At 35.4% G+C, this 19,171-nt stretch overlaps 1 protein-coding gene across 1 annotated transcript in view; it reads left to right on the forward strand.

Moving 5' to 3' along the window:
- Positions 1-3,176: 3,176 nt before the first annotated feature.
- The window catches only part of mertka (c-mer proto-oncogene tyrosine kinase a), a 36,873-nt gene continuing 20,878 nt past the window's right edge, over positions 3,177-19,171 (forward strand). The window contains exons 1-7 of the mRNA XM_081350288.1: positions 3,177-3,434; positions 5,275-5,632; positions 7,348-7,448; positions 7,533-7,703; positions 17,050-17,136; positions 17,844-17,959; positions 18,201-18,384. Of these exons, the coding sequence (XP_081206414.1) occupies positions 3,344-3,434; positions 5,275-5,632; positions 7,348-7,448; positions 7,533-7,703; positions 17,050-17,136; positions 17,844-17,959; positions 18,201-18,384 (1,108 nt within the window). The 5' untranslated portion in view covers positions 3,177-3,343. The remainder of the gene's footprint in view (positions 3,435-5,274; positions 5,633-7,347; positions 7,449-7,532; positions 7,704-17,049; positions 17,137-17,843; positions 17,960-18,200; positions 18,385-19,171) is intronic.

Consider the following 19,171-nt stretch of genomic DNA (forward strand, 5'->3'; position numbering starts at 1 on the left):
TTACAGATATTGATTGTGAGGTGGCAAGCATCAGTCTGGGTTTAAATGATAATTCCGGTATTTAGCACTTTTCTGCACTTTTGTCTCTTTTCTGGTTTGTTTTGGATGAACTAGAGTGGTGGACACAGACATTTTGACGATGGGTCGTTTAGAATCGCCTTTGACCGCTTCAGAGTCGAATACACTTTCTGTCGTGTTTTATTTGGCATTTTGTAAAATCCCATTGATTTCTGTTGGAGGACTCATTGCTCGTTGATATTACTGCGCTACCGGAAACAGAAAAGACGCTTCAGACTAGTGATGTGTCATGCGCAAAAGATGCGGCTCTGAGAGCCGATGCTTTGTAGTGAATCAGAAGAGCCGGCTCGCATCGAGTGAGAGCCGGCTCCCAGTTTTTTTCCTTTCTCTGCTTTCCTCAAGGCAGAACTTTGTTTTGATTGGTCAGCAATCGCATCGCGGCCAATCAGATGTGAGGATATGGGATCATACCATTATGTAAAAACAGAGAGGTGGGTGAAGCGAAGCAGCACTCCACTGCAAGTTAACGAGTCGTAACAACGTTAAAGGGTTAGTTCACCCACAAAATGAAAATTCTGTCAGTAATTACTCACCCTCATGTTGTTTCAACCTCGTAAGACCTTCGTTCATCTTCGGAACACAAATGAAGATATTTTTGATTAAATTTGAGAGCTGGATCACTTCTCCATAGGCTTATAAGGGATTGAAACTTGCTGGCCCAGAAAAGTTATTAAAGAGATCGTTAATATAGTCTAAGTGACTACAGTGGCTCAATGTTAAGTATATCAAGCGACGAGAATACTTTTTGTGCGCAAAAACTAACAAAAATAACGACTTTATTCCACTATTCATTTCCTTCTCTCTGGGCCTCGAGTTAGTTCACGTAGTGTGTTTGCGCAGCGTGTCTGTGTTACACGTCACCACGTAGGCTCACTATTGGCCGACGCTGGTCATGTGTGTGATGCGTGTGTCGTACAACACTGACGCGCTGCGCAAAAACACTACGTGAAAAGACTCGAGGCCCAGAGAGAAGGAAATTAATAATGGAATAAAGTCGTTATTTTTGTTTGTTTTTGCGCACAAAAAGTATTCTCGTCGCTTTATATAGGATCCCTAGGTTTAAAAAACTTGCATTCAATGACAACAGAGCTGTTTATTTGCTGTTTTGTTGTTAATTTGTGCAATAAATGCATAAAAACACTGCACATGAAAGGGTTTTCAACACACAAAGCATTCATTTTTGCAAAGTTATGGTAAAATAAAGGCCTACAAAAAAATCCAAAATTAAGAGCCTTTCGGGAGTCGAAAGAGCCGGCTCTTCTTTGGGAGCTGAGCCAAAAGAGCCGGCTCTCTGAAAAGAGCCGAACTTCCCATCACTACTTCAGACTCAAATATCGAGCGGAAGTTTATAGGCGGTTGTGAGGTATCTGAAAAAAATAGTTCCACTATAGCAAATAACACGGATTGAAATCATACATTGCGCCGATATATTTGTTTTTAATCATCAACGAACACCACTAACCACTTCTGTGTCCACCACTCTAGTTCATCCAAAACAAACCAGAAAAGAGACTCAAAGGGCTAAATACCGGAATTATCCTTTAAGTAATTTTCAGTAACTCTTTGCATGCATTTTCAGCCTTTTGGTGTCAGAATTAAACCTGATTATTGCATGATTGCTGTAAAATAGTCAATGTAAGGCTTTTTAATGTGAAAAAGAGTTTCGTTATTTTTAAGTTATTTAACTTATCTAGTTGCAATCACAACTTTAAATGTGTTTAATGTGTTTAAAGAACACATTCCAGAGCTGTTGTTTTACACCATGGAAGTGAGCGCCACTTTGTGGACAAATCCAATTATTGTTCTAAAAACATTACAAATGAAGGTCATTTTTATTATTATTACCATGTAGTATTTGAAATCAAATAAAATGAAAGCAAAATGTAATTGCAGTATTTCATTATGTACTTGAATTCCTCGAACCCATATAGTGTATTTGACTCAGGGAATATATTTGAGTCAGGTCATTTTTATTTGTATAGCCTAGAGCTTTCCAGATTTATAAAGCGCATTGAAGCACAGCATTTTTTATTTTTATTTTTTATTTTTACATATTGTTTCAAAATAGTTTCACAGAAAAGTTTAGCAGACCTAAACAATATCTGAATGGAGGGGAAAAGTCAACAACGCTGTACAAAACAAATCAAGTGCAGCACATGTGGACAATGAAATGTAATTTTCAACAATTAGCCATTAAAAATAAGCATAAAAATATATAGCCTATAAAATATTAATAAACAATAAAAATAAGTAGTGTGTGGCTAAATAAAGAATATGAGAAATAAAACAAATGCAAGATGAGAGATTAAATTAAATAAAAATGTTAAATAATACAATTATATAACAAAACATAATAGAAGGGTCATTGACAAATAAAGCTTCAAAAAAGGTGTTTAAAAAAACACTTTTCAAATGCAATGCATATTTTTGAGCCATGAACAATGTATTTAAACAAGTTTCAGTTGTTAAATAACATTTCAAAGTGTTTAAATTAATTTTTTGACTGTTTTTATGTCAGACCGTACAACCAAATAGTTGTATGCAAATATACTGTTGTTGTACCACCTGACATGGAAAGTGTAACTAAAGTTTTTCAATGATCTCAACAGCTTTAAAACTCCTGATATTTATAAAATTTGTTTATAAGAAAGGTTTCAAACCTAAAATGATTAAAAACTATTTAGTTTTTAATTTTTTATTAAAAGACCATTTTAAATAGTTTTATTAGTTTGTTCATTTGTTCGGACAGTTGCATCACCTGACATTTAGGGGAGTTAAGATAACAAAACATAAAAATAAAAAAAGATAACAAAACATAAAATAATATGTTTAATACTAAAAATAAATTGGAACTAAATAAGTTTTTATAGAATAAAGTGATATGTCAAGATTTTATCAAAATTTCGAAATATAAGGAAATATTATAATAAGGAAATAACGCACTTGTACTCAAAAATATGCAGGTCATCATTATGTCATAAAACAAAACACACACGGGTAGTGAATTTGTCAGGAGCGCGCATCCCAACCTGCTGGTGTGACGTCACGCGAGGGACCGCGCTCCTCCAGCGGGAGCGCGCGTGGAGTCTGCTGCATTCGTCACGGGCACGGCTAAACACACACACACACACACACACACATTCCTTGGTGTGTTAAATGACCCCGAGAAAACAGAAAAGAAGATGTTGTTTGATCTGCACATACTCTGCTTAGAGTGGATATCCGTCTGACACATTTACACGAGAGGAACGAGAAAGGAACCGTTATGGTGTTTATTTCAGGCAAAAGTTTCTTAGCGATGTTGCGCTTTTTAACTCCACTGCTCGTCGGGTTATTTTCACAGTCAGTGACAACTGGTAAGATGTGTGTTTTCCTTTAAGTTACTGTTTTCTCGTTGTGCATGCTTTCAAAGCAACTGAATCAACAACCTTAAAAAGTTTATTGTTCAGAAAGTCTTAATAAAACTTGTGCATGTGTTGAGATTTGTCTGATTTGTTCCGTTTAAAATGGCATTTTGCTTTGTTTGTGTCATATGGAATCGATGCATGCGCAGGAGCTTTAAGTGGAATCATGTTGCTAACACTAAAAACTGCTTTTCTACATAAAAAAAAAAAACTTTAGTTGTTTGTTTTAGTTGTTAATTATGTGCTTTTGCAAAATTCTGTGTTATTTCAGACCACAATTCACGGTAACGTTTAGAGGATTACAGTGCTACAATAATCTGCTCTAGTTTCATAAAGGTTTAGAAACTAAATATTACTGGTATGTTCATGTGATCAAAAAGATAAGATTTTACTGAAGAACTGGTATTATTTGTTATACAGTACAGTTGTTGATGTTTATAACACGTTAATATCAAGAATAAAATCTAAATGACAAAATCAAAAGTGTATTATATGAATAGGTTTGATAAACTGACAAAAATATTATGATTCATATACAAAATTAGTTTGAGAACATTATATCCCAGACTAACATTGATGCACTGAAGCAAAATGTTTGATTTTTATATATATGTGGAAAATCTATATTCACTAAAAATGAGATTATGAATCTGAAATCTCATCAGTTCTCACTGGGATTGTGAAAACCACTTTATAAGACTTGGAATTTTCTATAAAACCTGGACCTGTTTATAATATCTTTTAATAAACAAGTGGAAGTGTTTATAGTGTTAAAATTGAATTACCACTGCAGTAAAACATGTTCATTCCACTCTAGAGTTTATTGACAAGCAATAGATTTCTATCACTAAATCATTGATCTACACAACAACAACTGATCATTTAATTGCGCATGTGAATTGTGCAATACGAGTTGAATGCGTTGTACAAGATCTTTTTTATCTAGTTTAATAAATCCTTTTGTAGTGTATATATATAAAAGGCTCTCTCAATAAGAGCTGCATATGCTTCCTTTGATAACAGATTCCTTTAGAGAAAGAATTTCCTTTTGCTCTTAGAGAACAGGATACTGGTTTTCCACTGCATTTCTGAAGCAATGCCAAAGCTGAGTCACTTGCCTTAATAACAAGGGTTTCCCTTACTGAACAGCAGTGCAGCTGAACCATGTACACCATATAGCGTGGAATGATTACATATACGTGTTTGCATTATAATTCAAAAATGATGGTTGTACCATGGTCAAAGTCGCCTTTATTTACACAGCGCTTTAATCAAAACAGATTGGTTCAAAGTAGCTATACAGTGATAAACATGTAAATAATGATGCTTTCTGTCAATTTGACATTCTATTGGTCCTACATTTTGTTCACACAGGGTGTGTTCCGGGACTAATCCCAGCAATGTTACCAGGTCCCCATTCCGGGATCGATCCTGGGACGTGTTTGAGTTCACACAGAACGTACTCTAGCAATTATATGGCAATTTTCTGGAATCAAGAGGATTTTCTGGTTTCTGTGAAAGAGTCAGTTCAGATAACAGCGTCGATGCTGCAGAATTGGTCAATTATGAAACAAAGTCGAATCAGAATACAGAAATCTGTGGTGTCATCATTCAGCTCAATTCAGTTCAAGTGTTGTTGCCATCCAGTAGTGGCCACTTTTAGAGACTAGATTATATTAGATACTAGATTAATTGCATACACAGCACACCAGGCCCTTATTTGTAGTTTTACATGTAAATGTAATAAGCATGATATGCTTATATTGACGAAAACTCTGATGTCCTCAAACAGCTGTCGGTTGGAAACATCCCCTTACTGTCGTCCATCATGGAGGTTCACCGCATTGGGTGAGACAGGGCCGTTCTTTCCGTCCAACGCAGGCAACGGAGCCGCTGATTGTCCCGGGACGAGCCTCCAGTGTACATCTCTCGCAGGAGGAGATCCAGAAGCTGCGCTTCAAACCCACCGCGGGCAAAATCCAGCGGTCGGAGGGGACCGAGGTCACGTTCAACTGCTCCATAGACATCAACGACGTGAGCCAGGCCCAGGACCTGAATATTCTGTGGTTTAGGAATGGGAAGGAAATCCCTGATGGCATGCAGACGCAGATCTACATACAACGGACATACATCTTGCAGTCCACTATAAGGTGAGATGACGTTCTTACAGCTCAAAAACAAGCATTCAGTTGTGACCAATTCATAGTTTTCACGTGGCGTCACACCATTATAGGAACACCCATCTGAAGGGCAAAACAAGCCTTTCCTCCATTGCATTGTTTTTTTTTTTTTTTTACTAGGTTTGTAGTAAGACAGAAAAAAAAAAAAAAAAAAAAATTCATTATACACTTTATTGATTACGCCTACTTTGTACAGGCAGGCAAATGAACACAGAATATTAATGCAAAATGAGATTTCTTGTTAAGTGTTTTTTCCATCGAAAAACATAAAGAAAACATGTTGTGTTTATATTCTTGGCTCATTTGCTCGCCTCTATATAGTCTGCATTATCAAAAAATGTGTAAATTAAATTTGATCTTTTAATATCACTGTTTTAGTACATTAAGTCACTTTAAGGGTGGGTCGCACAAATGTGACCCTGGACCACAAAACAAGGGTCAATTTTCTGAAATTGAGATTTATACATCACCTGAAAGCTGAATAAATAAGCTTTCCATTGATGTGTGGTTTGTTAGGATAGGACAATATTTGGCCGAGATACAACTATTAAAAAATCTGGAATCTGAGGGCGCAGAAAAATCGAAACATTGAGAAAATCGCCTTTAAAGTTGTGCATTTATGTTGGCGATTGTGCTGCATTCACTCACAAAAATAAATGTTTTATATATTTACGGTAGGAAATTTACAAAATATCTTCATGGAACATGATCTTCACTTAATATCCTCATGATTTTTGGCATAAAAGAAAAATCGATAATTTTGACCCATTCAATGTATTGTTGGCTATTGCCACAGATATACCCGTGTGACTTATGACCAGGATCCAGGGTCACATAAGGATTCTTTAGCCTGGCCTCGGTTCGCCCTTTAATTCTAACGGTCTTTCTTTCTGTTTAAGTGTGCAACACAACTCGATTTAAAATAAAACCCAGATCAACAAATCCTTGATTAGCGTTAAACTTTGCTTAATTTAATCCTTATTGGTGCAACACATCCATAAGTGTTTTTCACGTTTCCCCTGTTTTCAGTGATTGAAAAACTGCAGCAGGAGCTTTATATGAAACACAACTGCACAAAACTTGCATCTTGTTTAAATATTTTTATATTGGTAGATGACAAGTTTGCCCAGTCAGATTCACAGATGAGTTAGTCTCAGAGTCTACGAATGTCCTTGTAATTGGATAATTTTGTATTTTTGTAAGTGGAGTTTTGTGAATGTTAATGAAATCCGTTCAAGACACCTTTTCCATGAAAAATGTATTAATTTTGTTAGTCAAAAATATTTTAATTAAAAAATGTCAAATAAAATCGAATGCAAATAAAACTAATAAATCAAAATTAAATAAATCTCAATTTTCATCTTCTTCTACTCTTCTGCTGTAATATTACCAGCTCCTATTATACATTATTTTATATGTTTTTAAGAATTTGAAAGTTGCATTGGTTATACTCGTCTGCTAAATTAATAAATGTAAGTCTAATTGTTTGTTTAATTTCAGCAATATTATGAATGTCGCAATTGCTATTGCATAAGCCTATGCATAAAATATCTGCACTATATCTTTCATCAGCCACCTTTCTCTTTGAAAAAGTGAACTACTAAGAGTAAATTTTCATGCAACACGTTTTTGTGCCTGTCAAATCAAAATTTGTTAAAAATGTATTTGTATACGTCCTCTTTCAGCATTAAAAGTGTCCAGAGAGCAGATGCTGGAGAATATCACTGCAGGCTTAGTGTCAGTAACAAGATCATTGAGTCAAATCCCATCATTTTAGAAGTGGAAGGTAAGTAAACCTTCAACCCAGCACACAAACATTTGCTTATGCATTTTAGACATTTGATGTTTTCCACATGTTACTCATATCCAGGCCTGCCGACCTTCACCATACAGCCGAGTGACGTGAACATCACGAGAAACACTTCCTTCAGGATGACCTGTGAGGCGGTCGGTCCCCCGAACCCTGTAATCATCAAGTGGCTTCAAAATGGCACGAGATTTGTAGAACGCAACGAGTCGTCCAGCACCATCACTGTTAAAGGTGAGAACGTTGGCTTCTTGTATGGTCCTCAGCGCTGTTTTTAAGCTGCCCTGTTTCTTTAATTTAGCTGTCATTTAAAATGCTTTAGCTATATGTAAGAATTGAACGTATTAATAGGTTTTTTATTGCCAAAGTGTGAACAGTGGGGACTTAAATCACGTTCAGTCTCTTGTACGTTACGTGTTCACAAACAATAAGTTGCTGACTGCAGTTCACTTAACGGCCACTGGTGTCGCTAATAACAAAGGTTTCTGAATTCTCCATATGTGACCATGGACCACAAAACCAGTCACATGGGTCAATTTTTTGAAATTGAGATTTATACATCATACGAAAACTGAATAAATAAGCTTTCCATTGATGTATGGTTTGTTAGAAAAAGCCAATATCTGGAATCTGAGGGTGCAAAAAAATCGAAACATTGAGAAAATCGCCTTTAAAGTTGTCCATTTATGTTGGCGATTGTGCTGCATTCACTCACAAAAATAAATTTATGGTAGGAAATGTTCAAAATATCTTTACTTAATATTCTAATGATTTTTGGCATAAAAAAAAAATCAATAATTCTGACCCATACAATGTATTGTTGGCTATTGCCACAAATATACCCATGTGACATGTGACTGGCTTTGTGATCCGAGTGTCAGGTGTTGTCAATATACAGTAGCAGAGAATCTCAAGGCCTTTAAAGTGAAACCTTACAGACAAAAAATCTTTGAATTCAGAAAGAATGGAAGATTTTGTTTGGGTTACGGTACCAGATTTGCTGTCCACATTTTTATATTTGTGGTATAAGGTCTACCACAAGGTTGTACATTCCTAAGTGCTTGTTGACATTAAATGAGTCTTCAGTACACTGACAAAAACATGACAAACTGTTCCTCTGGTCAATCAGGACATCCGTATTACAGGAAAACAGTAGTGGCCCAAACCTTGAACAACAGGAAACAATAGAAACCAAACTTAGATTTCCAGTGCTAAGGGAAGATTAAAGCGTGTTGACCGGGCCAAAAAATAAAAAGTCATTCTAAGGGCCATCTTTTCTATAAAAAAAAAAAATCTGTAAGATTTTAAGCATTTTTAGGTGGTAATAAACTACTTTGTGCACAAAAAAACAACAACATTTAGGATATTTTATTTTTTATTTATATACTATTATAGTATTCATTTTTATTTTTTCAGTTTTAATTTTAGTTGGTTTAATCATTTTTATGTAATTTTGTCATTTTTATTAGTTTTTATTTATTTATATATATATCTATTTAGCTTTAATTTATTTTAGTATAGTCACATTTATTTATATAGCGCTTTATACTGGTAGCGCCATCACAGTCCAGTTCAGTGATGTTTATTTTTGTTGTAAAAAAGTTATTAATTTAGTTCATTTATATATATATAGCCGCTCTGGAGAAAAGCGTGATGTCATCGTCCAGCTCAGTTCAGTTCTCATATAATGGTGTCAATGCAGGAGATCAATAATATTGTTGAATATTAAAGGGGTGGTTGATTATGATTTGACTTTTCTAACTTTAGTTAGTGAGTAATGTTGCTGTTTGAGCATAAACAACATCTGCAAAGTTACGACGCTCAAAGTTCAAAGCAAAGGGAGATATTTGCTTTAAAAGAAATTGCTTTTTAAGGACTACAACAAACGGCTGGTAGAGACTACACAACATTCCTCCCGGGTTAGTGACATCACCAACCCTAAAATTTACATAAACCCCGCCCCCTGAACACGATTTATAGATTATCAAGACAGAATATGCTAATCAATGACTAGAAGATAACTACAGAGAAGCTACATAAATTCATCAACTAACCAACTTCTAGAGTCTCTCCATCATTGTCTGACTTTGTTTGAACATAAAAGGCTAAAAGTTTAGAAATCTTCAGTGCATGTGTGTGTGAGGTAAAAGGACACAAGCTCTTGAAGCTCCGCCCCCTGTGCCGGGAGCAGCAGCTCATTTGCATTTAAAGGAACAGACACAAAAACGTGCGTTTTTGCTCACCCTCAAAAAGTGACAATTTTAACATGCTATATACAAATATCTGTGGGGTATTATGAGCTAAAACTTCACATACACACTCTGGGGACATCACAGACTTATTTTACATCTTGTGAAAAGGGCATTATACCCCCCCTTTAAATGAAACTTATACTTTGTACATAAACGTATTTCAGTTAGTTGCTAAAGCAACATTTTTCATCTTAAGTTTTTCATCTAATATGTATATTTATATTTTCAGTTTTATTTCAATGAATGAAAACATTTTTAATAGATTTTGTTTTAGTTAACAATAACATCACTGCACTTATTTGAGTAGAAATGCACAGCACAGAGAACCTGAACTCTACAGCTTTCTTATCCATTTACTTTTCAAACAGTTGATGTCATAAAACCTCTCAAATCCATTTTTATTGCCTAGCCTTCTATGGTGATTGTAATTTCCAATTTTCCTCTAAAGTAATCAGTTTCACATTCCGAGCAGGGTCGTGTATCCCCTCGAAGCAGCCGGGCTGAGGTCATCCGGCACATTTTGGAAAACGATTTGGAAACGTTAAGCGAAAGCAAACCAACTCTGATTAATCAGTCGTGTTTAGACGTGAACTTTGAGAGGGAGAAACATGCTAAATCACTTCTGTGTGTTTTTACTGATAAAAATCTACTGATGGCACAGTTTAACACTGGTAATTGAGCAGTCAGATTACACTGATTACAATGAGAACTTTAAACTGAGGGTCATTTTCTTTTTTGATCATATCAAGTGGAATAATTGAATCTGTTTCAGCTTTGATTGAGTCACTTGATTGATGAAATGGAAACTATTTTATAAATGTGTACTGTTGATCTTATAGTGAATGATTCATCCGTGCATGTGTCTCTAAATCATTTTTAACGTCATTTTCATTGCGATTTTAACTTATTAACTTTTAAAAATATATATTTTTGTTAATTTTCATAATTATTATCACTTTGAAATTCCCATTTCCTCTTTTGACTTGGCTAGTCTGCCTATTCTGTATCCCAGAATACACTTCACTCTTATAAACAAAGGTTCACAGTGGCCCTCAAGGATCTGAGTTCCTTACTTGATTGCATAATACTTTCATGTTTAACAGGTCATGTTGATTTATTTTTTTAGTGATAAAGTACATTTATGAGCTGTTTAATTCATAAAAATAAATAAATGAAAATTAAACAAAGTTAATTAATTAAAACTAAATCCATAAATTGATCCCTTTATGGAACTTCTAAAAGGTTCTATAAATGAAGTGCGTAACGGAACCTTATTACGGTTTTATATACTATATACAAGGTTTTATTTATTAAAACTAAGTCTAAATCTCATAAAGTTAGTTTAAGCATTTTTACATTTATTCCAAAATAATAAACTAAAGGCAGTAACAATTTAAACAATATATTTTATTTGTGAACTGATGTTCAGCTGTTTTTTTTTTATAGAATTTTGGGATCATTGGTCATCAAGTTCAGTAAACACTCGTGGTCACACAGAAATACCTTTAATTTCACCAAGCTGATTGCTCGCTAAAAAAACTCACAGTCATCATGTTTTCAGGCCATTTCAGTTTTTATTTTGATGCGACATAAAGCGGTGAAGTTGTTTACTTACTTTTTAATTAGTATTTCCATGAACACCATCATTGTCTTCATTCAGGCCGATTCGAGAACGTGCACGAAAACAAGAGGCGGGATTTATCATAACCATAACCAATCATAACCAATCACATCCAATCATAGCGCGATGTGACTCTCGTGTGACTTTCCCCCATTCATTCTCAATTACCCCCCACTAAACCCTCCGCATGCTTTAGGGGGTGGACACTGTTGGACACTGTTACTATAGTAAAACAAGTGATTTATGCACTTTTTAATGTTACATTTTGTCATATTTGCGTTGTTTTATTTTTCTAATATAGATTATTTCCCTATTTTTTTGAGGAGGCACTGCCTCTCTTGCCTCCTCGGAGGAAACGCCCCTGGTTTGTTGTTTTTTGTCAGATCAGTGTGTTACTCCGAGGGGTTGCACACACTAGTCGACTTTAATACTCTGCCATGACACCTTGACATCGACTAGTCGCTGATCACGGCCTATAGACCTTCTTTAGCCCCGCCCCTTTTCAGCGCTGCGCTCGTTGTCTTTTGTCTTCCGGTCTGTATTTTCATAGCGATCTTGCGTATTTATGAATGAACGACTCGTTTTAATAACTTCTCGGTCTACTGACATATGTTAAGACATCTGCTTTAAACATTACAGTCCTCATGATAACTTTCGTTTACTTTACATTAAGTAAATCCACTTCAAAAGCTAATTACTCCTGGACAGCGATGCCATAGAAATATACAGAGCGACCGCAAAAACGGAAGTTCAAAGGCAATATTCTAAAGATGGCGTTTCTCTGGCGCATAAGGTCTATGGAGGGCACAGCAGGATAAGAAATCTTTGAAGTCCACTTTTACGGTCCCTTTCCAAACAGTTAAAATGACAAATAAATGCAAGCTCTGAGAGCGTTCCACAAGATATGGTCGATTATACCATCGGGATGCTCAAAATGCACATTTTAAACAGCTTACTGTAAGCGACCAGCGTTCAGTCTCGGCTCGAGGTTCAGGCTTATTTGTTCATTAATTACGCCATCAGCGACTAGTCGACATTGACTCGACTTTCATCACATAAATGTCGTCTTAAAATATTAAGCCGTTGGTCGGGTTTGTTTTCATCCAACTGAACATCGTTTTTTGGTGTCTGTTATTGACTGTTACCAACATGTTTGCTGGTGTGTGTTGCCGTTTGTCTGGGCGGTGTTAATTGGCCTCCAAAGTTTGGGATTGTAACAGTGAGTTTTGCAGGGAAAAACACTCACGGTGTCAGAAAATGCTTAAATGTGTTTTTGTGGTTAATCTCCTAGGTATGGTAATCGGTTTCTTGGCAACAAGCGTAAACCTGAGTTATTGTGAAAGCAGGAGTTTTATGGTTAAAGTTTATTCAGCCGGTGCTATAGGGAGAGAGTGCTGATATCACACACACAAAAGCCTCATTCAGCTCCACTGCAGAGAGCCTTGGAAAGAACACACAGATCAAACTTTAGATGGCTGGAGCCGACCCTTGCTCTCTTTATAATAAAGACTTTAATCGTTCTGTGGTGCACATTATGTGTTCAACCACACTGTTTTAGTTGTTTATGATTTTTTGAATATTAAAAAAGTTTTAGATGTTACATTACAGGTTCTTCAGATCAGATCTATATTATCTGTAATCTTGTAAAGAAACTAAAAGTGAAGCACTTTTGAATTCTTCAAAGCATCAGAGCCTATTTATATTACTTAGAAGAATAGACAGATATAAATATTTATACATATTTAATATTTGTATACATATTTAACTAAATAGAAACCTATACTTCCCTTACAAAAAAGTACTGTGGTGATACCAAGGATGATATCAGATGTACCATGGTGTTAATGATTATTATGGTAATTTCCTTTTCTTGTTAGTAAATTTTGTTAACTTTTGCGTTTTTCTTGACCATTTTTCACTTCTAGAATGAATCAGGGCTCACAATTGGCTTTAGCAAGAACTCTGTGGCGATGCACATGTGAAATATTTTGCATAATTATGATAAATTAAATCAGTGTGTCTTCACTTATGTTGTGATTGACACAATGAACTGTGCTTCTTGTTATTCGCATTCAAGGAAATCTGTTAAATGATTGTCATGAGACAAAAAAATAACAACAATAATGTATAACACAGTTTTATAGTTGGTAAATTTATTTTAAATAGATGTAATGTATATTTGTGCAATAGCGTGACGTCAGAACCTGGAAGTCTAATTCGCTGCTGGTTCCCTTGAGATTTTCCTTTGGGGTTTTTTTGATTTATGTGTAAAATAACGCCTGTGGTAAACATAACTTTACGATACTTAAACGTTAACACCCATATCGAAAAGCTGTTTTTTATTTTAAAAACGTATGTTTCTAATAAGTAGCAAGACGTTCGGGGTGTGATTGCGTGCAGTTTACGTCGGAGAACAAAACGTTCAAGTATTGTCAAGTTATATTTGCCACAGACCTTATTTTACATAAAAATTTAAAAAACACCATTGGAAAATCTCGAAGGAAGATTGGACCTTTAGAAGGACTGCTCTATATCTAGATCATATATCAAAGTTTAAAATGGCTTTTTATCTGACAGCTTGTTTAAAAACATCAATTCAGTTTGTAGATCTTGTTTGAAGATCAAGATCAGATTTCTATGTTTAATAAGTGCATGTTTCATCTCTCATGTATGATACAAAAAGACTCAAAAGTTGCGGTAAAACCACAACACGACCCAGTTCTCCTTTAAAGTGTCGTTCTTACTGGAATTGATTCAAACAATGTGAACACAGAAAGCCTCTGATTTTCCATGTTGAACTTGGGCTCACTGTCCTTCTCCGCACAATGGATGCATTACGTAATGCTCACACAAACACTTTCTTTCTCTCTCTGGATGCTGTGATGTGTGTTTCCATTAAGAGGGAACTAGTTAGAGCTGGATATGACAGTTTCCCCCGTGAAGACTAGCCAAAAATTACTGCTAAAGTTACAAAATGTCCACGTTAATGCTGAGTTCGGTAAACCATTATGAAACTTCAGCCACTGCAAATGTGCTCAATCATATCAGGACTTGATATACACAGCTACACTTGTGTTTGGATGCAATTGTATGCTCAATACGGACTCAAATTTAATATATAAAAGATGCATCACTTCCTCCCAGTAACAAATCAACTAGACAACAGATTTCATATTCCAAACTGGTCTGAAACTGAAATAAATAAAATATTGTTGGATGGTCGCAAGGGTGTCGCTTTTATTTTGGGTGGATGAATGAATTTTAGAAGTATTTAATAAAGCGAAGATGATTAGAGTACGTTTTACAAGAAAATACAGTTCATGTTTCACATTTAAAGGCACAATATGTAAGATTTTTGTATTAAAATATCCAAAAACTACTTGCACAGTTCACTTGTGTACTTACATTATCTCAAATGTTTCCAACAATTTTTAAATCCAGAGAAATTCGCAATTTTAACCAATGCAACGTCATTTGTGACTGTTCATTAGTGCTTCTCTTTACAAGTACGGGAAGACGGTTGGCGCATGTTGAGTTTCCAAATGCATGCATGCAATGCTGGATCATGAGCTGGAGCACATTGAAACCCCCCCCCCCCCCCCCCGCATATACAGTATTGACTTAACTAAACTTCAGCCTCTGCTATTTGATAATCCAATAAACCAGGATCCGATTACAGTTTTATTTCAGTTAATTTATAAGCCCTAGCTGCCTGGATGTTGTTTGACAGATTATGGATAATGGATAATACCATGCTATTTGTTTCAAGGTACATATAGAACAGATAAGAATTACATGGTACATGCTCAAAAAACTTCTTTCTGGTACTCTTTTGTTAGTGTTGTAGTAGTAGACCAGAGAGATTCCAGATTCTGCTGGATCCGTGTGCAGAGTCTGCTAGCATGGCTGTTCTCCAAACCCAATAATTACAGGCCGTCAGAAAATGCATAGTTCCTGGCAACCGTACAACGTGCAATCTGTCCAGCCTACTTGCATGCTTTTTTGGTAACCAAAAGTCGGTTTCTTTTCATAGCTTTTTCTTTTTCTTTTTTTTTTCTTTGCAAATGGCCTAAATTTAGTCAGATTTCTGAAAAGGTGTTCGGAGAGTGAATACTTTCTGTTCCGTCATTTTTCTGCTGAACTGAAGCTAAAAATATGATCTTAACTTTACTAAATGTTCCTCTTCGTTTCTGGCATTTGCTTTGCCTGACAATGTTTCTTTTAAAGTCCATTTGCTTTCCAAAACCATATTCGTTTGTATATAGGAACTCTTTGCAAGTAATTAGTTTCAAAGGGATGGTTTATTTAAAATATATTTGAATGTTGTACATTGTGCCTCTTTTCTGGGTAAAAGCAAGAAAAAAGTTAAACGTCTGACCATTTGTCTTCTTGATAGAGGTCTACCTCAAAAGTAATTAGTGCAAAACATCCCTGTGAGTTGGTTTCAGTAAATTAGTTATCATTTAGGAATACTAGAGCTTTTGTATTCAAGAAACCTTGCTTTTCCAAGACCAGACTGAACCCATAATCAATCCTACAGTGAATTAAATACTGGCATCTATTATTTAAATGTGCATCTTTTTCCAGACGGCATTTCAATAGCATAGTTCAGTCACTGTGGCGCTTGAAAATGGAGGCACGATCTTGTCCCACTGACAGTCAGAGATAGACACGTTTGATACTCAGAAACATGTCAACAACCAAACAAGCAGCTTCCTGTCAGCTCCAATGGGGGAGGCAATGTGTCCTTTGTGACCAAGTCTCTGGGCATGGGCAGAAATGCACTTGCACAAAAGGGATATTATGGTTGTGCTTGTGTCAGAGTGGGACTGGAGTGTTGGCGTGGAGTGGCACTGAAAGACTCGTGCTGTGAGACGCGCTGGCGCTCGACCTCCACGATTGATGCAAACCTTCATTGCATGTCACCTGGAGACTCGCATCACTATTATTTTGATTTTAAGGATCATTAGGGGCACCAAATAATAATATCTCTTTACAGTTTTTGAAAAAAAATAAAATAAATGTAAGTGATGCATAATTGTGCAAAACTCACAGCCAAGATTGTAGGCTGCCGTGGATGGCAGATCAGTTGTGCTTTTAATTGTGTTGCTAGGTGTGTGAATGTGTGTTATGTGGTAAAATATCACTTCTGCTCACCAAGGCTGCATTTATTTGATCAAAAATACAGTACAAAATTCTGAAATATTATTACAATTTAAGATAACTGCTTTCTATTTTAACATACTGCAAAATGTAATTTATTCCTGTGATGCAAAGCTGAATTTTCAGCATCATCATGTGTCACATGATCCTTCAGAAATCATTCTAATATGTTGATTTGATGCTCAAGAAACATTTATTATGATCATCAGTGTTGAAAACATTTTTTGTGGAAACTGTGAGACATTATTTTCGGGATTCTTTGATGAATAGAAAGTTCAAAGAACGGCATTTATTTGAAATCGAAATCTTTTGTATCATAATAAATGTCTTTACTGTCTTTTATGATCAATTTAATGCATCCTTGCTAAATAAAATTTATTAATTTCTTTAAAAAAAATCATACTGACCTCAAACTTTTGAACAATATTGTATAATTCTTAAAACCATGAGTAATAATAATAGTTAGCAAGCACCACTGGCACCATTCCCATCTTCCATAGTTTTAATATCTGCATGTTTGAGTTTTCTTGTGTCTTCTCTGCAGGTGTTGATGCTCCCACACAGTACAGCTGTGAAGCTCACAACGAGAAGGGCCTCACAGTGTCCAGAGAAGCTCACGTCAATATCAAAGGTGCTGAACCTGAGAACAATGCTATATTTAGCATTATTTATATGCTATATATTATTTTTATATTTTCAGTGTTCATTTTAGTTTAAGTTTTGGTAGTTTATGTGCTTTGGTCATTTTTATTCGTTTTTTATGTTTCTATTTAGCTTTAATTTATATTTTTATATTTTAATTTCACAAGTTTAAGTTCTTTGTCTAATATTTATATTTTATATTTATATTTACGAAAGTGAATTTTACTAGTTTTAGTTAACACTAAACAAAACTAAACAAAAAGAATGATTTTTTTTCAATCCTCATGTAATTTCATAACGTAATGGCGATTCAAGTCATTTTCTGTTCTTAGCCATTTCCCACAAGGGTGTTACACAAAGGATTTGATGCATTAATCCATAACTTGTCATGTAAAGGTTTAATTTTTCTTTGTTACATCATAAGAGAAATCAAAATTAAAAACTAGTTTACAATTAATCAAGTTCAAAAAGGCATGAATTGTAGTGTTTTTTTTTTCACAGTCGAAAGACTGTCTAGCATAAAACCCTTGCTTCTTCCTTATTCTTTTTCCAATTCTAATGCATACGTAACGTGTAAAATTAGCTACGTGTTACAATACAAATAACACAAAATAAACATTTATCAAAAAAAAAATCTGAAAAGTCTTATTGACGTTGTTTATGGCTCTAACACACGTTTTATTAATGTTTATCCAGAGCTTCCTGACAAAGTGTCAAACGTCACAGTAGTAAAACGTGAGTCCAACAAACTCCTCTTGAGCTGGACTCCGGGAAACGATGGCTTCTCTCCTCTCAACACGTGCCACATCACGGTAAGAGGGACAAAATGAATGAACACTGTTTGTACAAGGTTATTGTATTGTAAATAAATCCTCTGGGGAACAAAATGTTCAGTTCAGGGTGATTTCTGTTTCCTGTGTTATTGTCCATCCATTTTAACTTGCGCCAAGTTGACATCGTAATTCTGTTCATATGGTAAAGTAACACCACTGAAAGCTTTGATTCAGAAGATGATCATCATTTTTGTAACGGGTCATAAATCATCTGTTATAGGTGCGAGAGCTCGGCCGAGAGCCGGGGAGTCCTACTGCCGCTCAAAGCACACAAGTGCCTCCGTTCCAGTATGAAATCAGCAACCTCAAAGCCATGACCTGGTACAACATGAGTGTGTCCTGCATCAATGAAATCGGGTCGTCCCCGCCCAGCGCTTGGGTCCAGAGCAACACCACTGAGGGCGGTGAGTCAGATTCCTGGAGCAACTTCCTGGACTTTCAGTAAATAAACAAACATTCTGAGTCACAGGCTTCATTACCATTCAAAAGATTTACATTTTTTGACAGGCGTCTCTTATGTGCATTTATTTGATCAAAAATACAGTTTCTGACTTGCAACGCTGAATTTTCAGCATCATTACTCCAGTCTTCAGTGTCACATGATCCTTCAGAAATCATTCTAATATGATGATTTGCTGCTCATGAAACATTTCTGATCATTATCAATGTTGAAAACAGTTGTGCTGCTTCATATTTTTGCAGAAACCGTAATGCATGTTTTCAGGATTCTTCGATGAACAGACAGATAAACCGCATTTATTTAAAATCGAAATCTTATATTATATTAAAAATGTCTGTACTGTCACTTTTGATCAGTTTAATGTAGAGCTGCATGATTCTGGATAAGTGGAGAATCACCATATTTTTGTATAAAATAGAGATCATGATTCTGAATAGACAACTACACAAAACTCTAGTCTATTCATTTTTTTTAAATCGGATTGAATGAATGATTCAATGACTCACTCATATAGACTTCACTTGTTTCATCACAGGATGAATTAGCATTTTTGAATGAATCTCTTGAATGAATGATTCAATGACACATACATTTTTTAAGCCACAATTGTCTCCACCTACTGGTGTAACGATGTAATTGATACAATCTTTGTATGAAGCTCAAGTTTCAGCAAGGTGACTTACTCTATTTTGATCGCTACCGTAGACAGCAGTGTTTATATGCGAACTATA

Source organism: Scardinius erythrophthalmus, assembly GCF_964197995.2.
Source record: "Scardinius erythrophthalmus genome assembly, chromosome: 21".
NCBI lineage: Eukaryota > Metazoa > Chordata > Actinopteri > Cypriniformes > Leuciscidae > Scardinius > Scardinius erythrophthalmus.